At 37.7% G+C, this 25,296-nt stretch overlaps 1 protein-coding gene across 4 annotated transcripts in view; it reads right to left on the bottom strand.

Moving 5' to 3' along the window:
• LOC120555792 (protocadherin-9) overlaps positions 1 to 25,296 on the bottom strand; it is a 221,836-nt gene that overhangs the window by 45,158 nt on the left and 151,382 nt on the right. For 3 of the 4 annotated variants that reach the window (XM_039794868.1, XM_039794869.1, XM_039794871.1), the window contains one exon: positions 24,888 to 25,089. In XM_039794868.1, coding sequence (XP_039650802.1) covers positions 24,888 to 25,089 — 202 coding nt within the window. The remainder of the gene's footprint in view (positions 1 to 24,887; positions 25,090 to 25,296) is intronic. The other variant, XM_039794870.1, reaches the window with a different exon arrangement.

Below are 25,296 nucleotides of genomic sequence, written 5' to 3'. Positions count from 1 at the left end.
TACATTTAAAGGGTTTTATGCTTTTGTTTTTCATCTGAAAAACAATGTCCTTATAATAACAGCTGTAGCACGTCTTGCTTGCTTTATAATATAACCTTTATAATTACACAATCTATTGTGACAACACAGATAGGCAGGCTTCCCCCCAGAATCTCTCTTTGAGGCTAGAGGATGGAGTTGAGTAATTAGAAAATATGTTTTGATTCACTCCTAAAGGTGTGTCAAACCAGTGAGGAAGTAGACTTTCTGTATTCGCCTCCTGGTCACATACTGATCGAAACCAAATTCAATTTGATTGAACTTTAACCTGCGAGAGGCTCTCCAATGTCCAGCTAATTTAAGAGAGATATAGGATTGACTCTTGCTAGGCCAATTATGCTTGCAATTTAACCAGTTGCAGTCGCTCATTCTCCCTTTCTACATTGGCTTGCAGTGTTTATTTGCTTTTGGTTACATAAGGTTTCTTTTAAGATTCCCAAAGCACATTCTCCAACTCATTCATGCATCAGAGAGACCACTGATGTTGCACAGAGTCATAGCAACGTTTTTGATGGGTTAGTGGTTTCTTTTGTGTAGTTCTAAATGGGGAAAGAGATAGATAGATAGATAGATAGATAGATAGATAGATAGATAGATAGATAGATAGATAGATAGATACATAGATACATAGATACATAGATAGATAAGCCAATTATTACAGTGAAGTCTGGCTCTTTAGTTTGCAGAAAACCATTTTCTATATATCATAATATACACATATTTTGCCGGAAAGCGTGTTAGGTGTGTAAAACAGGTTGGCTGTATGTGCTTAAAATATTTTCTTTATTTAGCATATACTCTTTTACTGTTTATTCACTTGAGAACAAACTGAAGTGCGGGCCCCCTCATTCGTAGAACCATGAAATTTGCATCTAATCACTTAGAGCTTTGTGTCAGCGTGAGAACAAACACAGTGCAAACAAATGTCATTATGCAGCTAAGCAGACATTCAGTGCAGCCACTATTGTGATCTCAAGTCAGGCTCCATGCCTGTGCAATGTTATCCCCTTACTGTTACTTTTCTTGACATACTTCGATTGTGAAAATCCATACAAAAAAATGCAAACAAAGACAAATGCGCAGCAACAGCAATGCTCACATCCACAACTAAAAATGTAGCTATGAAGTGAGGAATATTTCTAGGTGACTCAGCAGTACATTTGAGTGTGTGAGGTCTATGCAACATATCAACCACCACCACCACCACCACCACCACCACCGTCACTTCATCTTTTTTTGGATTTGTTCCCTCCCTCCCAGCAGGTTAACTGTCCCCAGACAATGAGCCTCAGCTCTGCTTCAGGGTCTACAGAGTAGGGACATCAGACAGACAGACAGGCCTTGTATTCAGGCAGAGCCGATAGGCCTGGCAAGTGTGTCCTGTTTGGCATTTAAAACACCTCCGCTCACTCCTATGTCGTGGGAGAAGTGACGGACCTGACAGGCTCAGTCTCTTGGGAGCCACTGGGCCTCTTTCCAATCTCCCTGGGTCAGTGCGGGGGTGAGACGCCAGTGAGGAGCTCCTGGCTAGAAACACTAATTATCATGGCTGCCTTGCATTTAGTAGTACTGTGTTCAGGACTATGTAGCGTGCACCTCCTGGTCATGCTGTCAGATACCTCACAGGACTGGCTCTAATTGTGGAGATTGTAAAGCTATGGGTGTTTAGGTTCAGGCTGCCAAAGGCAACTCTCTCCATCACTGACTTATGTAAATAAATGGGTAAACAAACAAGTCTTTAATGTCCATCCCCCCAATTTACTGCTGCTGTTGATATTGTTTGTATGGGTTGTCAATATTGCTCCTCTTTTTAATTTGTGTGGAATTTTTTTATTTGTGAATTAGGGAGTGTCACAGATCACGTACCCACTATCACAACATTGTAGCGCTCTCACTAACACGCACAGTAATGCCCCTGCCCAAACTCATGATAATTTAATAAATGCCTGAAGGCAGAGTTTGAGGCAGTGGACAAATATAAATATTAATTAACACACTAGGGACCCAAGTAATGTGTGAAAACTTCTCTGCCTATTGGCTGCTGCCATATTAAAGGAAACTCTGGTCAGCTTTTTAATGTGGTTGAGAATATGCATTAGAACTTCAAACATTAACTTTTAAAGTTAAGATCTTCTCACTGATATTGAGGCTTTAAGTTGGAAATTAATGCAACTTGCTGCGAGTGCTCCAAACTTAAAATCTGATGGTTCTCTTTGAGAAAGCTATACGTTTTCTGACATACCACATACGGTATGAGTCATCGGCAAAATAAAAAAAAAGTACTTCCCAGAATAATTTAAATCTATTATAGCTGAATAGGGTCACTTGTCAAAGTCTAAGATCTCTAATTAAAGTATTAGATCGATGCAAACCGAATCATGTGGTTATTCGGAGAGTCTCAATTGTAAGATATTATAGTAACTAATGACCGGATCTACCTCAGTCACACAATACACAGTTCTTTTGACTTAAAAAGACTCTCAGTAATGGGATACTGAGCATAAATGCTCAATGCCTGTGTGACAGGTTTGAGGACCCTTTGGTGCTCAGCACTCCTACACAATATAACTTCAAAGTAAAACTGAGAGAGTGGGCAGTGTGTGACAGGTAGGGGTGAAAGATGTGGGCTGAGTCTTGACATTGGCCATTTCCTTCTACCTCAACAACAGCCTATACTGGCCAACTGAACAATTGTCACTCCCTCAATGTTAGTGTGAATTTCTCTTCCTCACACATGGACATACTAATGCACAGACATTAGTGTTTCACACCTACACACACACACACACACACACACACACACACACACACACAGTATGCAGCAACAACATACTGTAAGCCCCAACTTAACTACTTAGGCGGATCAAGGTTTCGATCCCATATTACAACACGATATAGCGTTGTCAGCGGAAAGGCTTAGACATACATTACATTCCTTCAGTGATTGAGGAAGCACAGAACAGGTGTACCAGCGTACATTCAGCTTAGCTCTTCCACATGAGAATTAGAAAGTTAGACACACAAGAAGCTCTCTGATCTCCAGTAAGGAGAGGGTTGAAGTGCCAGGTAGAGGGAAGACAGATGGGTATGAGTTTTCCTGCCAGCTGTCTATACTGACTGACTTGCTCTGTACCATTACAGTTTGGCACAGAGGGAGAAGAAAGTTCATGTCTTTTCAAGCAATGTCTCATTCAATGAAAGTTATGGCTACAGGTTGGCACAGAGCACTCGTGGTATAAATTGTCCGGTCAGCACCTCAACCCTAGCGACTCTACCGTATAGTGACTGAATGATGGGCCTATTACAAATTGTTTTCATCGTAGTCAAAGTATTATGCAAGGGGATACATTTAGGTAGGGAAGGCCACACTTGTATGAGCAAGTAGTCACTGAGAGTAAACATGTAACCTCACTGTATAAGCTTGACCTGCACACAACAGTAAAGCATGGAATATATTCTTTTGAGCCTTCAATATTATAAAATTAAACATACATTCTTTTCCAAATAAATCAACAATACAAAGAGAAGATACATGGCTGATGTCCATTATCCAGGACAGCTATGACAAGGATGATTTCACTTTATTAGCTAGCTAGACACCATACATTACTGTTGCAATGATTGTCCATTGGTAAAAGGTTTATCTGTGTTGCGTCCGTTAAATAAAGTATGAAATAAATAGATACATATCTGTTTTATTTCTGCCCTCTTAGTTCAAGCTGACATCATTTATTTAGGGTTGGTTTTGGAATGTTTACTAATCTAGTAGCCTACCTGTTGTTTGAAAGGAAATAGATTTTGTCCATTAATGAGTTTTATAAAGTAATTATATTACATTATAATTTACAATTGAGCAGTCCATATCTGTGGCACATTACAGTAGCCAAAAAAGTGACTACAAAATACAAAATTTACAAAACTCAGCTAAAAACAAGAACTGTTTAATAAACATATTTTTTTCCTTAGGATGTTGTACTAAACCTGACTGTGCTTAAAAACTAAAATAAATATGTATACACTGGACAATATTGTTACCACAGTTTTTTAGCATTTCCAAGTGAGTTGCTGACTTTTTCAAAGTAAAAAGTTTGTGTAACTCTATTAAACACTTTATCTGGGTAATAGTGTCTACCATGCAAAATTGCAGCTTGTAATGGGGGATAGATTAAATGGAATCACTCTCACCTAGTGGCAAATTCCACACCAGTAAGCAACAAATGGCTTGCCAAGCTCTCGGTGACATTTCTAGGGATTAGCTCATGATGTTAAGGGTTGAGGCAGGACCCAGTAGGAGGGACAGCTGCTGAGCATCAAAACACCCTCCGCCCTACCAGACGCACACACACACACACACACACATATAATGTATTTTATTTATTTATTTATATAGCAGCCATATACAGTACTAATTGCTTCAAACTAAGCAAACTAAACAGAGAATACTAACAAAAGCTCAAAACAACATACCTTTAATCAATTAATTCCATATGCAAATTAGAAAAGCACTGCATTTTTGTAAAAAGCAGGTTTTTTAGAGAGAGCAACCACATGCACACATATCTATTGAACCTTGTATAGAGTCAGCTTGGCTGTAAAGCCCCTACCTGATGCAGAAAATTAACAGATGGGAATGTCAAAACCTTGCTTTTTCAGATGAGCATGCAACCTAAAATTATTTAGAGAGGTTGTCTGTATGCAGACTTTATTTGTTTGTGTGCATTTGCCTTGTATGTGTGTGTGTGTGTGTGTGTTTGTGTGTGTGTGTGTGCGTGCGTGCGTGCCTATAAATCCCAGACTTGGCTTTTTTTTGCTCTCTTCTTTTTTTCAAAGGCATTAAATGCAGATATGACTTTGTATTTCTTTGTTATAGCTTTCTATTTTCATTTCTTCCTCCTTCAGTCAAGATCTGACTTCCATCTTCTTTCTGATTTTGATATCTTGCCTCAAGTTCAGCAAAGTGAAGGAAGAGAGGAAGAAAAATAAAAAAATTATGCAAAGCCAAGAGTTTGGATACAGCATAAAATCTGGTGGGGGGAAAAAAAGCCAACAGCTGCTGATGCAGATGTGGTCTGAGGGGTGATGCACGGAGAGCACTGGGAGGTTATATGAAGCAGAGAGGTGGACAGGAATGGAGAGAGGTGGCAGGAGAAAATGAAAGGAAGCAGTGAATGTGTGGATGGAAACAGAGAAGGAAACCTATAGGCAGGATGTTGCAGCTCTTCTACAGAATGCTTTGGCTTGGAGCGTTGGCGTAACAGCCGTGACACAAGCTGAGTCAGAATACTGTCAATCAACTGTTGTTCTGCTGGAACTGTGTGACGATGAATGGTATTTCAATCCTCAGCTTGTGAACTGCAAATTCCTTTTCTAGACCTCTAATTTGTAAGAGTTATCTGTCTGTATCTCTGCAATTAAAGGTTGGTATAATTAGATCTATGACAAGAAAACCTTGGTCGTCATAGATGTGTAGCTCTGCGGCGGTTATAACCAAAGAGCTGTTATTCTCCTTCACTCGAATTTAACACCTGAGAGTATTTGCATGTGTGCGCACCAGCATCCAGCTGCCAAACAGCATTTTGCAAATGCAAATGCTATGCATTTAAAGTGTTATTAAAACACCAATAAAGCTACCTAAAGCTGAAATGAAAAATCCCTTTTTTGTATTACCTTGAGTGTATTGTTCCTCCAAATATCAACATAGCTGTATGTCTAAATGATACGTTGTTGCATTTTTTATAACATGATATCCTTAAATAAAATGTGATCATATGTTGGTGCAGTGAAGCCGAACACACTCATCAAATCAGGAACCTGCAGGTTTTTCTATGACCTTACTGCATGTCAAAGCTCTCTATTCACCACTGGATGTGCCTTTAGTATAGACAAGACAAGCAATTAATCCATAATCCTCAACATAGGAGCTGTGAGATTTTGAAATTGTCAGACCTTGTGACCTCATGCCACTAACAACCACCATCAGAATGTGGGAAACTGTCCTTCTATTTTCACTGTACTACTGTCCTCGCAGAGAATCATGTTTGCCACCTTTTCTCTTCTCAAACTTTCTTTATTTTATCTATGACCTTTTCCATTCTATCACTTGCAGGATCAGTTTGCATTCTACTCTCGGAGTGATTACTTCTCACCCTGTCAGCTCACCTTGACTTCATCTGTCATCCCTCCATCTATTTTCAATGTGATATTTTCTTCCTCACCTCTTATTAGTTGTGCCCATCTGAAGTCTCTGTTGAGTCTCGTCTTTCTGTGTCCCTCACTGTCACATACACACATACACACAAGCACACCCTGTGGATGGTCACCTTATTATTACTTTAGTGTTATAATCCTTAATATTGTCATGAAATCTAACCACGTTTGATGCTATTCATGGTCAGCAATGTTTCTGCAAAACTCAATGTATTTGCATTCAGTTATTTTCTGTCTATAGTAGTTGTTTTTTTTATTGGTAGTGACAGAGTCTGCCATTCCTGTGCTGATTTCAGATTGCCTACCTGAGCATGAGTGATTGACAGCAAAACAATGCATTCATGTAGCCAATGCAGTTTCATTGTTACTGTTTAATCGCTGTACAACATTTCAGAGCCAGCGAAAATTATTGCTAATAAAAATAATTTCCTACCTTCCTGCTTAATATTTAAAGCATTCAACTGGCGAAAAACTGAGTGGCTTTTATAGTAAAGCAGCCAAAGACAACGCAATGTATTTGTCACTGCGGTTAGTGCTGTCAAAAAGTGTGTTATCAAAAATGCGTCTCCAATACGAGCTAGTTTTTCATCCGTGGATCAATTTTAATCTTTGCAAAGAAGCAGTGGAACAAGAAGAGCAACTTTATTTCTTTTTCTTTTCTTTTATGTTGCTTTTTTGGCTTTGACAAAGAAAAAAAAGAAAAATATCACACCCATTTTCGGGGTATTAAACACACAATTTTAAGGCAGTACCATCCACAAAACAACAACAGTGAACATGTTGTCCTCTACGGTTGTTATAGTCCCTGTCAGCCTGTCACTAAGAAATACGTAACCTTTGTTGACCCTTAATTGTTGATCCCCCTTCAGCTATTCAGTGTCATTTTAAATACTTGAATGCGGCACCAAGCTGTGTCAAAATCAGATCATCAGTCTCTGGGATAATGTGCATGACACATGGATGAACAAACAAATAACGTAGTGCCTCTTTTGTTTTTTCTTGTGTTAGCAAGTCTTTAGCTCTTAGTGTGGAACTGCATTGGCTCAGCAGGGAGGCGAGAGTGTATTTGTTGAGTTATCATGTCACTGTGGTTTTTAGGGTCATGAACATGTTTACAGTAACTATTTGTAACTGACTTTAAGTGCCTAATGAAAATTCCATATCAATTATATGGTCTCATTATGTTCCTGATTGTGCTTCATATTTAGTATATGTTTGATCAAAATAGGTTTCAAATGTATCTACAGTCTTCATACATAATAATAACAAGCCTGTAATAATGTATTTCTTAAACCACCAGGAAACAATATAAAAATGGTCTGCACAGATGTCTAAGAAGTACGATGAGGGCCAATTAAAGAAATGTTTCATAAAAACATCCAAATATATAATAGAACTAATCAGCATGTCTGTCTAGCTAAATGTTGGCTATAGACCTTTTTTCACGGCAGACACGTTGACATGTCATAGTAGGAAAAGCATAGGTGTATTCAAAACCATTAATGATGGCTGCATTCCACTTAGGAGAGGCCCTGGTATTGTGCATGCTGAGTCACTGAACTAGCTTACTGGGACACTTGATGGAATTGAGCCATTGTTAAGTTACCAATTTCAGTTGCGCTTTTCCTGCTATGACAAGGCAATATGTCTGTTGTGAAAAAGGTCCATCAGACCTCTGTTTGATTCACATGTCAACACTCCATTGTCTCATGTATAACCAGGAAGCACTAATTTTGTATTTAACTGAGACCTTTCAAACATCTGCTGGAGTTCTCAGTGTCACACTCTGAGTTCTAAATTGGTAAATTTCTGCAATTACCCAGAAGGCACCAGCTTGGTTCCTGGTGGATTTTTCCATGAGCTAAACGCCATATGCTTCACTCAGAAATTCACTGTGTACACACACACACACACACACACACACACACACACACACACACACACACACACACACACACACACACACACACACACACACACACACACACACACACACACACAATCTCCCTTTACACTCATGCACACATGGGCATTACGATTCCATCCCATTTTGACACGATGCCTGAAAGCATTCATCACGGTGACAGCACCACTTCAACATATTTTTCAGATTGTCAGAAGTCTCTTTCTTAGCGCTTGTTCCTCCCTTCTCCTTGGTTTCCTCTGGTGTATTGCTCTGAGTCCCGCTCAAAGCACACAGCAGGGGATTAGTCCCTATCACAGCGCTCACTACCCCCAGATCAGTTCACCAGGGTTAAGGTGCAGCTTTCACTGAAGATACCGTTTTCTTTGTGAGAACTCTCACAGTGACATGTTAAAGGAGCCCAGTCAGAGTGGGACTTTAATGCTATGATAACCCATTTAAATTGCTGTCGTAGTATAAATACTCCCCCCTCCTGCACACTCTTTGTCTCTCTCTCTCTTTCAGTCCCTTTGAGTGTTAGAGCCTGCAGGTCTGTATTGCTGCTTGACATTGCAACAAAGAATGACAAAGTTTGTTATTTGCTAAAACACATGGGAGATGTAGTATGAGTATTAAATTATTGTTAATAGCTAATGAGAGAGGTGAAGAAACAGAGATAAATTAGAGATGAACAAAGATACTGTAATCCACATGTGGGAAGGAACTTGTTTTGGTGGAACATGTGTACGTTCAAAGGTTGCTTTAGTCGTGCAACAGAAAACAGATAGTCTAGCTAGCCGTCTCGATTTACCCTGCAGAGATCTGAGGAGCAGTTAGCCATAGTGATCATAAAGAAAACGCAAGTTAACGGACATCCGGCAATCATACAATTAGGAATCAGTTCCCAGTAGTTGTGCTGTCGCCCAGCAGAAATGAGTCTTAAATCATTTTTATTGGGTCCACATGTGGTAAAAGAATAAAGTTCACAACAATATGCTATACATTTAATATCTCTGTGTTCAATGGACATACATGAAAGTGATATAAAATATATATTCATCTATCCCTCTGTAAGACAACAAATGAAATTTCTCAACATTTTTTAAATGAAAATTGAAAGTATCATCAAAATGTTTTCAACGTTTTCATCAACATTTTTATCATATCCTAATTTTATATTGAAATTAAAGTTAACATTATCAACATTTCAGACAGGAACTAAGACAAGTTGGCAGTGGTGGCCTTAAGGTTAAAGAATTGACCTTGTGACCGGGAGGTTACCGGTTCAATCCCCAGACCGACCAGATAAAATCTGGGTGGGAAAGTGGAAAGTGAAAGAACAGCGCTTGTCCCTCCCTCATTACCACCACTGAGGTGCCCTTAAGCAAGGCACTTAACCCCAACCGCTCCGCAGTGGCCAGCAGATCAGACTGTGGTTGTACCAGGCAACTTCCAGGTATGAATGTGTAACTGTGTGAATATGAATGTGTGTGAATTGTCATTGTAAATTTCTTCTCTCTTATTTACCCGGATAAATAAAGGTTAAATAAAAACATCACTTCCTTGCTGGGGTTATTATGAATTCCTTATTCATTTTAAACATTTTTCTTTTTAAGAATGAGAAAAAAATTAAGGGTAATCAAGGTTCCTCCAATGGAATGCTCTATATACTCTATATACTGTATTTGCATTCTCATTTTCTATTATGACTTTATCATAGCAGTATCATAGCAAATAATATTGTGTTCTCTAACTGAGAACAATTTCCCACCCCTTGTTTCATTGTTTTATACTATTTCTATAAACTGTAAGTGAACAATTAAAAACAGAGAAAAACAGTACATGGAACATTTATGATAACTTTATTTATTTATTATTATTATTTATGAAACTCATATTGAGGGTTCACACTTTTCATGTGATAACTAAACAATCTTTTTTTAATCTTTGAACTTGCAAATGTAAACAAATGTATGATTATATGACACAGTATTTCAGACCTTAGATTAGATATTAAGTTATATCCATTACGGTACTTATATATAGATAATGTGAGCTGAATGAAAAACAAAACACTTAAAAGCTGCAACTTTTCTAATTAATGATGACATGCCCTTTACAGATCTGCAAGCATTTTCCATGACGTAATTTACCAGAAAAAGCTCAGAAGGTACAGTTATAACACTACAAACAGTATGGCCAAAAAGCCTCAATATAACTGACTGGATTTCATTTCATGTTTCCTCCCATAGCCAACACACATGCAGAAGGAGTAATTCATAAGCTTAAAATTGTGTCATTGCTGTGTACTGGTTGTTACTGTATATTATCATAATATGATAGTCATCCTGCCTCTTGCCCAATGCATGCTGAGATGATGAGATGAGATCCAGCCCTCCACATGATTCTTAATAGGGATCAGCGGGTATAGAAATTAGATAAAATGGTTACATTCTCTAATTTACTGATAATCACCTACTGTCCACCCCAACGAACATAGTAGTACAGTTGGTTTTGGTGAAAAACAGAAAGTGAAAGCAATGCTGCCTCCTGATTCTTGTCAACGTTGCCTTTTTCAATATTTAGCCTTGACCAAGTGCTTTCACTTTTCACGCCAAAAATAATAAAATAACAGTAAAAACACTGACAATGGTCAGTTGACAGGAGCGAATATTGTAGGGGAAAATGAAATACCCCTGGAGTCAATGTTCTGCAGATAATTGTAGTATGATTGTTTTCTATGTGCCCTTGTTGTGCTAATAGATTGTTGGATTGTCTTACTCAAGTTTTTATAATAGACTATTATTTACACAATATGCCGCCATTTTAACATATTTCTATATTTGACATTGACTCATGGATGATGTACATGGGGTCTCTACAAATCACTCAAAATGTCTACAGTATGCTTCAATATTAAATTAGTTGTACCTTTCCAGTTGATACACTCCTCACATGCCCATAAAATCAAAGAACTTTTTATTGAAAGGATACACTCTACAAGTAGAAAACATGTGAGCCCTAAGCACAAAAATAAATCAAATAAGATTAAATATATATTTAACAATAATATTTATTTTCCAAAAATCCCATAGCACAAAGTGGGTGGGATGTAATGGTAATTTACTGTAATTAGCACAAATAATTCTCATTCCCAACAGTCCTCAGATTTTTCTCCTCCCTATTGTGACTAATCATCAGCATAGAAGATGCTCTTCATCAGCCCACCCGTCTGCTCAACCTGGCTGTTGGCAGCGACAGCCATGATAATGACTGAGGCTACTCTGCGACGATGTTTACTAGCTGACAGCAGCACCCTGCTCTCTCTGTATGCTCCAGCAAGCATTTCCATTTAGCTCACTTCTGAAGCTCCTGCCTAATTTCTCTTTGGAGACAGAAATCCTTTAAACCCCATTCTATCCTGGGGCAACATATTTACTGAGGGCTGGCTTTCCAATACCTGAGAGAGATTAACACTGCTCCCTGATTTATGAATCCATGCCACCCACCCACAGGCTTGGTCAGGGGCCCTAGCTGCTCTACCCGGCTACTTCCTCTTCACACAATGGGATTTAGGTATCAGTAGGGGAGTTTAAACTGCAAATAAATATGCATAGATCATCCCTCGGAATATCCCTTAAGAAAAGAGTACACAGAATTGACAAGAGGACAGGCTGTCTCATACTACAGTTGGCAAGGCAAAATAACTCAAAACTGAACATTATAATAGACGATATCTCTTGGACAGAAACAAACTTGACAATGTATAGTTTGAGAAACCCATACTGATTTATCACTTTGATATAAAGTAAAAGCACATGCAAACAGGTACACTAGGTCTGCTACTGCAGAATGGAGCTCCAGTCAAAAGATCTGTGACATCCATCTAGTGTTTTGGCATCCCACCATCTCACTGGCATCACTAGCTGTCTGTGACTGAGGTGGTCGGATGGCTGCCAGACTGAGTGACAGGCTGTTATTTGTTTATCCTGAATAGTCAATTGCTGGGCATCTGTACTACAGAAACAACAAAGCTGCTGGCTGTAATTCAGTGTTTCAGTGGACGTGTCTGTTACTCTTATTCAATTGAGAGAAAGCTTTTAAATTGTCCTAATTTCGTCAATAAAGCATTTATAAAAGGCATCATATTATGCATTTCTGTGGATAAATACACAAATAAAATCAGACAGTTATAGTGCTGGCAACATGTTTGCAACATATGTTTGATGGTTGCAATCCAAACACATGGATGGTAGCCTAAGGATATTTAAATATGTGTCTGTGTGAAGGGTCTCGGCAGCAGCACAACCTGTGGCACCGCACTGAACACATGGTGAAGATACTCATAGTCTGTTTTTCTTGTGACCTGTTTTTTTTGTATTACATTACTTTTTGAATCATTTTATAACAATGGATTAAACATCTTCTGTAAATGAGACTACTATTGTCTTACCATTGCCAATTTTGTTTCCTGGACAGCTATACTTAAATAGAAGTGCATCTGAAATATGCAGGCTTAATTGACTGCCAGTCCACTAATCAGGAGATTAACAGTGGCAGGTTCCACTGGTTTTGTGGGTGTATTCTCCCACATTCTTCTCTTATCATTTGCTATTAGTTCAATTAAAACAAGACATCTTTTCACTTTGTTTGAGAAGCACAGAATTTGCAGTGTTTGCAGGACAGTTTGCAGATATTCCTGATTAAAGAGGGTTACACTGTCCCACACATTTAGAGAATACTTGATTATTGTAGAAAATACAATGTGGTAGCTGATGGGCTGGATTAGAATCTCAATCATATGCCTTTTGTTTCTCTTTGTATGTTAAAACTATTTGTACTACATTACATATACAGATGTCAGTATAAGGCAGCATGCATTTAGTATTGCTAATCTGTTGATGTTTAAACACGAGCAACAGTAAAGTATGATAATTTAAACCAGCCCTTATTTGCTATAGGCATCGAGATTCCTACTCTCAACTTTGTTGCAGAAGGATCACATCATGACCACAACCTCATGTCTGGATTACTGGATTACTGTGACACTAAGTGCTTTCTTCTACCCCTGCAGCTCATCTAGTGTGCTGCAGTCAGCTTCTTGTCCAACCAAAGTAAAAGTCTCCTAAGTCACTGCCTACATTCCAACAACTGGCCATACAGTATGTATAAAAGCTTTTACTGAATTTAGAACCCGAGCGACTGTGCCCAAGAGTACATGTACACACCTTCAGCACAAAATCCAAGCCCACTACCCAGCCTGTGCTTTGCACTCTATATTCCCTCTTCTCTATGGCATAGTGATCATATCTCCAACCATTTTCAACTCTCTCTCCTTGTTGTCTAATATTAGAACATATGTCCGACTGCGGTGCAAACAGAATGCCCATTCTCTGTAGATTAAGGAAAACCTGTCCATATTTCACCCCTTTCTTTTTTTGCCAAATACACTGAAGCAGCTCAATGTGCTAATGACGTGGTGTATTTAGCCATATTTTGCTAGTATAACGGGAGCATACCGAGCAGATAATTTTGGGTGGAGTAAAACCTTTAAGGTGCCTGTGGAGGTTTCTTGTAAAGATACAAAAGTTATGTTTTCATTCAGTGTTACTCACCAAAAGGCACTGTGTATCTTCGAGGTTTAACAAACACTGAGTGCATTTCCCTCCTCACAAAACAAGTAGTTTAAACTAATTCATTCAACATCCATGTTTGCTGGCTTGCAGTCTTCTTCTTCCCTGCCTTTGTTAGCGCATTGCAGTATATCTTGGCATGTTATCGCCACCTGTAGATCGAAACCTTCAAGTATTGAATCTCAAAACATCTTCCATCAAAAAATGGGGTCAAATTGGTACAGAAAAAGCCAAACATATATGGTCAGCTCAGTCATACCAAGTTTCTGTGCTGAGCCAAATAAGAAATGCAGGATTAGGAAATGTTGCATGCAATGTGGACTTCAGATACAAAGACATGTGAATTTAGAGAATATATGAATTGTAAGACTACAACACAATCAAAATAATACACAAATAATTAAACTATAACCTACAATATAACTCAAAACTAAATGTTTTCATTTTTCCAACACTGTTGGACATTTTCTGTTATTCATTTGCTTTCATGGAACATCATGTAAATCTGACGGCGTGAGGAAAACACATCTCTTCTGCTCCCCCGCCATTCATTGTGCTCTCAATGACTGAATAGAATAAAATGTACTGTAGTGTGGAGGAACAGCTAAATATTTTTAGCCCATTCATTCTTTAGTTTGATATACTGCAGAGTCTGCAGAGGTAAGTTTTGCTTCCAGTGAATCAATTATCTGGCTGTGAGTGCTACAAGCAGTCTGGTCATTTTGGTGCCTTCCTGTGCCCATTCATGGTTTGTGTACTGTACATTGCTAAGCAATTTTCCCACTGCCATGAATGCAATGCAAGCTTTGCAACTTACTGTATATTGTATAAATCTATTCAGCTAAAGTTAGAAAACCATGTACTTTGCTAAGAACAAGCTGTGTACATCTGCCACAACCTGTTCAGTGACAACTTGAGTCAGTATGGTAATGAATATGGTAATGAATACTAAACACACTTCCTAAATTGGGGATCACTGCTTGTCTTGTCACAGTCTGCAGAAAATTATTCAGTACATACATTGTCTTCACTGAATAGTGCAACTGCTAAGTAAAGTTGCATAGTATACAGCAAGTTGGAATGTAAATCAGTTTCTGTTTTGTGAGGCACAGTAATCAGCATTTCCCATGACAACAAGCCTGGTGGCACAAAGGTAAAATGTAGTGATGAAGCTGCCAATCTTCTCTGCCACAGAGAGACAATCGGGACGCCTGGGAAATATAGCACCAGAAATTTGGCATTAACAATCATAAAAACATGCCAAAGTGACTATCTTGCTTGCCTGCAAGCATATTTTCACAATATTGTGATATAATAAATAGCCAATAGTCTGATAAAATATGGAGACAACATCATGTAAGCATTATATTACCTAGTCCCAATGGCCAGACGTGTTAGTGATTAACACCAGTGCAATTGTGATACTTCACAGTATTTCCACATTTAGTGAAACATATATTGGCTTTATGAGTCAAATTTAGGAGAACTTTTTTAAGTATATATTCTTGGCAGAGTTGGGACTTGAAAAGATGCTTCGATGTTTCAGAAAAAGCAGTGCAGAAAGGAACGGAGCAGAATACCTCAACAAGGGAGTTATTCATCATCTCCTGTCCATCAATGATTAATGCCTAAAGTGGTTGCATTTTCATGGTAGAGAACATAACAATCTTGCATCTGAGCATTGTGTCCTTCTTCTCCAAGCCCCTTAACAGCTACCCTCTCCCAGTCACACTGTGCTTTTTCAACAAGCACCTCATCCACTCACCCCTTCTCCCCACGTGCTTCCTCCTCTGTTCCTGACAGTTGGTCATGTTCCTAAGCATAAATAGTGCAACCAACCATTTTGGTGAACCGTGTTTCTGTTAACATCACTCATCTTCAAACAGATACAGTTCAACTAGTGCTTGACTACCTGGCCAGCCACTGCAACAGAGAAAGGGATGGAAATACTCAAGAAGAACCTTGAAATTGCATTCTAAAACAAATGTGCAAGCTTCTGCAATTTTGTCCAAAAAGCCTCAGACCCATCTTGACCTCTGACCTGAAAGGTTTATCAGCTGTATTTTAATGTCACACAATTCCTACTTTAGCTAATAGCTAATGTGAACATATGCCATTTTAGCATGCAGCCAATGTTGTCAGTTTTCTGGAGAGCAGGGTCATCATATGGGTGACCGGACGGGGTTGCCTGAAATACAGGTATTTTTAAGACATTTAAAAAAATGACCAGAGCTGTTTTTTTCTCTGGAGAGGACAGTCCTTCTGACATGCCAAGATGATGAACAACGTACCAAGAAAACCAGCAGTACATACAGAAAGATGAAGAAGGCTACACTTAATTTGCCAACTTATGGAATAAATGCAGAGGAACAAAAGCAATGTTTGCTATTCTCAAACAATTAATATCCACAAACACAGGTGACATTAAATTGTGATATTCAATTTTATTGTTTTAATTTATCAATAAATGTGTTTCCTAGGGGCACATAGTAAAGAGGGGCTGCATCTGCATTTACAGAACATGATACCATGCAGATCTGAAACGCATATCTGTATAGCCCACAACAATTTTCTGTTTTAAAAGAAACAAATAACAGACAAACAGAAACAAAGAAAAAAGAGATCAATTACAATTCCCCCTGTGTGTGTCTAAACAAAATGAAGTTTAGAGGTGCAGTGTGCTGACTCACCTCTGATTCACCTTAAATGTGATTTGATAATGAATGAGTAGGAGGATTATTTGCCCCAGTAGATAAAAACACCTCATATTATTTGCTTGCTGTAATCCCCAGCATAGTAAAATATACAATAAGTATTGCTGACAACCACACCACTTCACTAGATTCATCACCAAATATATTAAATTGCAATCTAATCATGAACCAAGGGGACTTTGACCTATAATCTGACTATTAAACGTGTTCTGCACTTAAATTTGACATACATATTTTAGTTAAACATCACTTTAAAAAGTGTTTATAAACTGTTCAGTTTAGTGAGGAATGTGCCGATAATCAGCAGAAATAGAAATTTTCTTAATCAAACATGTAATTATGAGGCCTTGATTATTAGCATAGAAGTCAGAATATTATAAATATATAATATTATAAAGTAATTAATTAACTTACTTGTTAATGATTAAAGGCAGTCGGACTAACCTGAGGGGAAAAAGGTAAGACAGACACCTTGTAAAATGCTTTGTAAATTGTAGTGTGGATCAATATGATAGTGAAGAACTTAACAAACCAAAGCAGTGAATCCAGAAATTGATAATACTTGAATATGCTGTGACAGTGAACTTCTAGTGGTTTTTAGAAGGGCTTGATTTTGTCTCTTGAGAAGATGGTTGAATGGATTAGATTAATGACCCCTTAATTAACCCCTGTATCGTTGGCATCCTTTGTTATATGCAGTAACTCACTTTTTCTCTGTCAACCCTTCCTTGCACGCGCTTTCTATTTTCAAATGTCATTTAGAATTTTTAAAAAAAGTAATTTTCCCTGTCTTGCACTGCTTGTGGGGTCCATTATAGTTTTTTAAGGTACTATTCTCTCCCACATTTACATGCATAGTAAAATTCAGTGGTCCTTTTCCCGACCAGCAGGGTTGTCTCAGCCCAGTGACTAGGCCTACTACAATCCAAGTAGGCTGTTCTGGACAATAAATGTTAGAACTGACTAAAACAGCTAAATTAGGTTGATTTTGGGCTTATTTCATTGGATACCTTGAATCTATAAAAAAGTTCTACATAACAGTGCTACAGAGTAAGCCGGTTCAGCTACAGGACAACCAGCTCTGCCAGTCAAGATATTGCCAGCCACTTCAATCACAACTTATTTCTTCCATTTCCATCCTGTCCTCTTTTCCCACATGCATAGAGACCATTCCTGGGATTACTGCCACAAACTTCATACAATTCAGAAAGTTGTTTTTGTAAACATGTTGTCGGCTCTTAACTTGATGAATGTTTTCAATTTCAATTTCAATATGTTACAGCTTTATTGCTCAAATTATCAGTGTTTTTTTTGTTCTAGATCATTTTATCATTCATACCAGTGTCAACATTTGTATAGCTTTTAAAACACAAATAAAACTTTTTTGATTGTGTAAAAACTGTTTCAAAAGAGAGTTCTCCTCCCCTTCATTTATTTTGTCAGTGATGGTGATAATCGCCCTATCACAGCCCATGACATGTAAAAACACTGGCTGTTTACATGGTAGACGGAGGCTATGTTTAGACTATATAAATGATAAAAAAAGGTTGTTATTACAATGACACCACACGGCTCAAAATACAATTTAATTATAGGACATTTGGCGAACTTTGCGTTTAAAAGCATTGGATAAATAAACAACCTTCTTAAACAGATTTGTTAATCAATAAACTTAAATTAGTCAAAGTTTTAAGAACTTAACACACAACATTATATGGTATACTCTCTTGGACTTAAAGACCTGTTCATAATACGTAATACCATATTCATACTTTCATATTTACATGTAGTATCCAGAAGCTAAGCCGCCTAGTTGCCATTAAAAAGTATGAGAGTTTTTGTTAGGAAGGAGTGCATATTTCCAAGAAATCTGTCTATCATCTGTAAATTAAACGTTTTGGAAAAGAGATGTTAAAATGGTCACACGCCACTTTCCTAAAATCTCAATTGTTCTGCAGAAAGCAAACAATCAGGCTGGAATATGCTGAGATTCAAAATATCCAGCACCCTCATGGCTTTGGGTTTATTACTTTTACAATCAGTAGTGAAATTCACTGTCCAGTGTCTTCAGCACCTCTTGACTGCTTTTTTTTTAATAGATATTATATAATATTTATTTAGTATTAGTCATTGTGGAGATAGATAAAACTGCTGCCCTCAACGATTTGTGTAAAACATCAGTCAAAGTGACGCAGTTCTCATCTTTTTGTAACTATACAAGAACAACAACCTTTCTCATTATATTAGTTGTGCACACTCATACAAATATCTCACAATCCATTTCTATTTGCCTTTACGTGTGTGTGTGTGTGTGTGTGTGTGTGTGTGTGTGTATTTGCATATGCGTGCTTGTGCAGGTGATCTTTTTGTCTTACTGCCCCGTGCTTCTTGTCTGCAATGTTTTTACATCATTTATTTATCACTTTAGTCAATAATGGTTATTTTAAATGTTTTATAAATAAACATGACTTCCCTCTCATCTCACTCTCCTCTCTGTTTATTCTGGGCACTCTCCTGTCATGTATTATTTCAGCTTCTTTGTAGTCCAAGGACTCTCATCCATGCACAACCTCTGACAGACCTCAACAACCCAGTAATCAATTGCAATTATTTTTCTTCAGAAATATAACTGATGACAGAATTATGTTTCATCCAAAATATGCATTAATTTGGTGAAGTGAGTTGGTTGTGTTTTTTTATTCATTATGAGTTATTTCTGAAGAAACCATCGGGAAAAACTTCCCTCTATAATTGCAGAGGGACATGTGGCGGTCCTAAAAGATATTCAGCCTATGACTATTACTTTCCTCCTCACCATTTATTTAATTCGTCTTTTGTCTGTGGCACACTGCAATCTTAGTGCCAAGAATGAGTGCATCTCGTATGGTCCACCTTCAGCCTGCTCAGAGCAGGCAGAGCTCAGCCCAGTGCAGCTTAGTGTGCTTGTGTTCCATAATATTTCGGTCACTTAATTTGATGAAGGTACACCCATATAAACCTGAAATCACACAAACCCTTTTATTTATGTTTTGCTCATTTTCCACTTTCATTCTGTAATCCACGACAGTTAGCAGACTATACGGACAGCCTTTCCTTTTCACTGGTGACTCTCTTAACAGCAATCTGACGGCAGCAGGTTATCTGTTTCTCTAATTGGAGTGATGATTCGCTGTCAAGCCACAATTACGCACAACAGATCCACTGGCTAAATTTTGTGCAACAAGCACCAGACTGTTGGCTGGTTAATTTTAGTTTTTTGATAAAGAATTTGCAGTTGCTAATTGAAGTCTAATACATAAATGTTGATTTGACAGAATGGTCTCATGATTTGTGCTCAAGGGCAATGTTGAGCAGCAGCTAAATCTATCAAAGTAGAAGTTTATCATTATTAGTATTACTATTTGTTATTAAACAATGACCAGACACAAAAAACACACATTAATCTCAAAATGAGAAAATACAATGTATGCCAGATTTAGCAATTGGATCATTTTCATATGCAGTCCCTGGGCAGGTCACATACAATTAAATTCATCCTAAAATTATAAAATTACAATTCATTAGGATTAAAAACCTGAATCACAGTCAAATTAATATCAACATGACTGGTTGCTCAATTTTAAGTTTTAAGCTCAGCTGGAAACATATTTCAGTGTTTGATGTTATAAATAAAAAAGCTAATTGTGTTACTCTCTTAAACTTGCCAGACTGTAGGCTGTCACTGCTGACTGTAAATTGCACTGCTTTTTCATAATGTACTCATGCTGATGCACATTCATGGTATCTACTGTGCCATTTATGTCATGCTTGCTTTGTATTTTATGCATTTCTAATATCTAACATGGTTTTAATACAGCAAGTTACTTTTAATCAATTCATCCTTCTCTTCAGCACCATGGACAGCGAACGTTAAGAAACAGTCCTGCACATACTCTTGCTTGTGCAAGTGCTGTTTTGGGAATTGTGTATAAAAATGTAAGCGTTTTTGTAAAAATGCCCTTACAAAACACTCTTAACCATTCAACTTAACTAAATCCTTATTGGGAAACTTCTTAGCAACCACATTTGCTCACATACTACTTGCCTATATTACTATCAAGTTAATTTCTCTCTTCACAAAAACTAGCATATGACTGAAACTGCTGTGTCCCTCAATGTCATCCATCTGTTGGTGTTTTTTTCTCCACTCTCATGTTCAACTGATATTTTTCTTGTTTTGTTTACAAACTTGGAATTTTTCTTTGTCTTCAAGCTTCAGGGATATCTTCATGTCACAAAGAAACATTTGTGCTCTACTCCATTATTTCAAAAAATACTGTTAGATGTCAAACTTTCACAACTCCCACACTGTGTGTGTTTCCTTGGTTCAGATGAAAGCCACAACCTACGCATATATCTAACCACTTTCCTTTATTACATAAAGGATAATTAGGAAGTTCACTTTTTTTTCAATGTAAAACAGATAGGGAGGCCAAGATTTAAAGGTTATTTGGTCAGTTTTACTCCCAATCACTTTATCAATTTAAAATGTGACACATGGAGTCCGTTATGAAAATCACAGGGGATTGTTTGGCTAGTCAGTGTTTTAGTTTATGATTTAATCAGGTATGGTGCACAGATGCTGCCCAGAAAACCACTGATGAGTTATCAAGTTTGACTCAATTTGACTCATGCACACATTGATAAAGGTTAATGTAGCCTTCATTAGCATCACGTCATTTACATTACCAAACAATGTAGTTCTATTTTAAAAAAGTGTATTATTTATTATGGATTGGAAATCCTGTTTAGATGTCCCTAAATGCCCACTGTGTATGTATCATAACAAAGACATTAATTACCTCAATTACCTTAATTATCAGAAGGACTACATACTGACCACTCTTATCTGCAGGCAACTTTAATTTGTTTCCCATGTAAATCCCACTGCTGCTTGCAACCAAAGCAGAAACATAAACACTCTTAAACTAAATAGTTTTTTCAATATCCTGCACAAAAATGAGGACTGCAGACGTATAATCATTTAATGAATAATTTAAATTTTGATTTCTGTAAGAAGGTCTTTTGAACAGTTTTAATATGTCAGAAAAAAGACAATAGTATTTTTTTTCTGTCAAACCTTGAACAAAGCATGGTGGTAAGACCACCCACTGTCAAGGTCTTTTTCTAAAGTGTTATTTTCAATAATGTTAAAAGATAATTTACACCTCAACTTAGAACACAATAGTGTCAAACATCTTCCAGATACTGTTTGCCTTTGTCAACAGACTGAGTCATATCGTACAGTTTGGGGGACTTTTCAAGTCTGGCAGAAACATACTCAGAACTAGTTAACCTGGGACCACTGAGTTCACATATTTGAGAGCCCCACCACCTGCAGGTAACACATCCCTCATACACAAGACATAAAATCATTATCATGCTAAGCAGCAGGTCAATGATCAAATATCAGTGTTGTCACTGTTAGCAGTTTGCTGACAAACACTAACAAAACAGAAATGATGCCTTATGTTGTAAACCGTTAATGTAAGCAGTCCTGTTACATGCATTAGGGCTTGTGTAGTATGAAGTTCTCCTTAGGTTTACTTTATATTAAGCGTTTTACAGTTTAAATGGTCTGCACCAAGTATACATATCCATAGGTTAAATGCATTCATAGAGAATAGTCAGAGAGGCCATTTTAGAACATGTGTACATCTCATATTTAAGTAATATCTTAAGTAGGTTAACATTGGTTTACATGGTCAGATACCACCTTGTTAAATCATGTAGAGGTAAATGGACAATTGTTTGACAATTGTTTGAACTATTTTATATCTATATACTGTGTTGTTGTTTGTTTGATTGATTTTCATGCAATTCACTTAGATATGTCATTGGACTGATTCCACACATTCAATATATATAGATTTACTGTAAGTAATTCAAGCCTTTTAATACTCTAATCTGGCATTACTGGCTCTTATACATTTGCTCATGAATTGTATTACCCATCACATTTACAGCATAGCTCTTTTCTGATATGTGTAGCTACTTTGCACATGTCACTTAAACATATTGCATACATGTCTGACATGCCATGAAGTACAGCATGCACATCAAGAGTACTGGCCGATAATTGCTGATAGTTCAATTACCGCTTTCATATTATCTAACATTTTTTAACTCTTGTTTGCTTTAATCGCTTGTCTGTACACTTAAAATAAATTAAGTTTAAATTTGCAATTAACTGTGTCTCCTGAAAATTAAATTCATATGCAATTAATGTCCATAGTAAGTGTAACACCCAGATTATGTTTTAAATCTACATAATGGCTTGATGATTAAGGATTATATTGAATATATCTTGTAAATATCCACTGTTAATTTAAAATGTTAATATTAAAGGTATCTGCAAAACATTCATTGGCAATTCTTTCATTCGTTTTCTCAACTATTTCTACTACTACTACTGTTAAATATGCATGATGCCATGTAGAAGACTGAGTTGAAACGCGTAGGCTCATTTATTAAAGGCTTTTTAATTTTTTGCAAAGCAGTGTACCTTGATATTTTGTTGTTATGACTTATTGATCAAAATGCTAGAAGTACAAGTCTCACCTCTCTCTGGATCTTGGATACAAAGAGCACCTGTTTTTTTATACTTTTTTATTCGTGAAGTTTCACTCCTCAGCCAATTTACTAAATTAAATGGGTTTTATAGTTAATTTGTGGTTTGTTAAAAAAAGGACACCGTCGATTTAGCATTGCACTCCTACAACATTGTCAGACTCATGATACAGTAGCAAAAAAAGGATTAAAATCGATGCAGCATAGAAAATGTTGTCTTTTTTACTACAAGCATTCTACATCCTTGTCAAAACCTGGGCCCTACATTACTCACAATGAAACTCTTCTGTCGACAATTCGGTCAGAGATTTGGGTGTAATATGCTAGTAGCATCTAACGTAGCTTCATGCTACGGAGCGGGCTACAGAGGTCTGGTAAGCTCACTTCTTTCAAACTCTACACCCCTGGCTTTGTTTTCATTTTCAAAATTGTATGCAGTAGTATTCCTCAAGACCTGAGTTCCCCTTTAATGTCAGGCAAACAAACTACTTGGTTAAGGTTAGGGAAAGATCACGGTCTGGTCAAATATTGAAAAAGGTGCTGTTGATTCGTATCTGTCTCCAGTGTCAAAGACACATGCTTTGTACTTAGAGCCATTCACCATGAACTTGTTGACTTTTTACTGGGGTATATGTATGTTTTACTACTTCCTGCATTAGGAAATACAAAATTGCGATTGCCTGTATTCCAGACAACATTACATTTCTACTTACTAAAAATACATTATCAAATATATCACAAGTAGTACATATGATAACTGCTCGCATACAGGTGGGATAGAAGACCATGCAGATGAAGCAGTCTACACATTTTTCCCATGCTTGTAAACTTCCTATAAACCAAATTTAAGATTCTTTCTCGTAACAATGCTCGTCAGCTAACTGTACTACAACTGCACGTGGTCAGGCCATGTGCAGCTCCATTCATTTGTGAAGACAGTGAGTCAGTAGGTCTACACAGAGTACATCTGCCAACTGTGAGTACATCTGCTAAGTTAGAGTCTGTATGAAATCATATGCACACACAGTTTATTCACAGCACTTGTATTTATGTGGTGCTGGCTGCTCCACCCTCAGCAGGCAAGCTGGCATCGACCTTGGGGCGATGCGCTTGCTCTTCGCGCACGCTTCACCTCTTAATGATAAAATGAGAAAACTGGGTCGGAGATGTACATTCCCACCAGAAATAGTGGGAAGTTAACATCTTCAGCTGAGCACCAAGACTTCCAACTGGGAAATCATCTCTAAATAAATCAAATGAGTTTCACAAATAGGTGAGGAGCCTATGGGAGGCCCAGGTTTGCTCCTGGGAGGAACGAACAAGTGTGGATGATTAACTGAGAAATGAATGACCTGCTCGTGTATCCACTAGAAACCTACTAGAGCAATCAAATGACTCCAAATTAAATGATATTTGGTACGTTGAGTCCTTTATAGAGACTGATGTTGTTTTTTATGACTATTTATCATCTCTGCTCAAGGAGTTTTAGTCATTCCACAAAGCAAAATCTGAAACATTAATTTGCTTTAACCATTACTTTAAGACAAAGCATGTTCAGATTTCGCTGTCTTCCATTCAATAAGCAGAAGGAAAAAAAATCACTATCACAACACACACGTCCACTAAGTGAACATTTTGCAGATGTTATGTCTGCAATGGTGCTTAAAGTTTGTAAAAGAGAGAAGAAGAGAGACAGAGAGAGAGAAACCCAAAGAAACTGACCACGCGTGCGTATTAAAAAGCAATGGTAGTATGCCATGAGATATATATATTACAACTCACCAGAGTTGGGATCGGAGTTGCCGTCAGCTTCAGTCCTCTTATCAGGGGAGGCTTGCTCGTAGAAGTCGTCCTGCGCCTGCACCAGAGGGAGAGGTTGTGTGAGGAGGGAGCCACTGCCTACAGGCTCGTGGTCCCCCAGACCGCTGTCACTGCAGCTCTCCTGGGAGCCATCCGGCAGGTGAAATGTGACGCGCCGCTGCGACTAGAACCAAGAGCACAAAACAGAGCCTCTGATGTTAGTGCTCTGCTCTGCCCCCTCAAAATTGTATCCTTTTGACACTTTTATTTTACACTGAGCTGAGCAAGCTCATGCATGCCATTTGACTGATCAGCACTGCAGTGTGAAATAAGCAGCCTTAAGAGATTGTCTGAACGAGGTAAAATGTATTAAACATTTACAAGTAAGGGA

Source organism: Perca fluviatilis, chromosome 3 (genome assembly GCF_010015445.1).
Source record: "Perca fluviatilis chromosome 3, GENO_Pfluv_1.0, whole genome shotgun sequence".
Lineage (NCBI taxonomy): Eukaryota > Metazoa > Chordata > Actinopteri > Perciformes > Percidae > Perca > Perca fluviatilis.
This window is presented reverse-complemented; position numbering and strand designations above follow the sequence as displayed.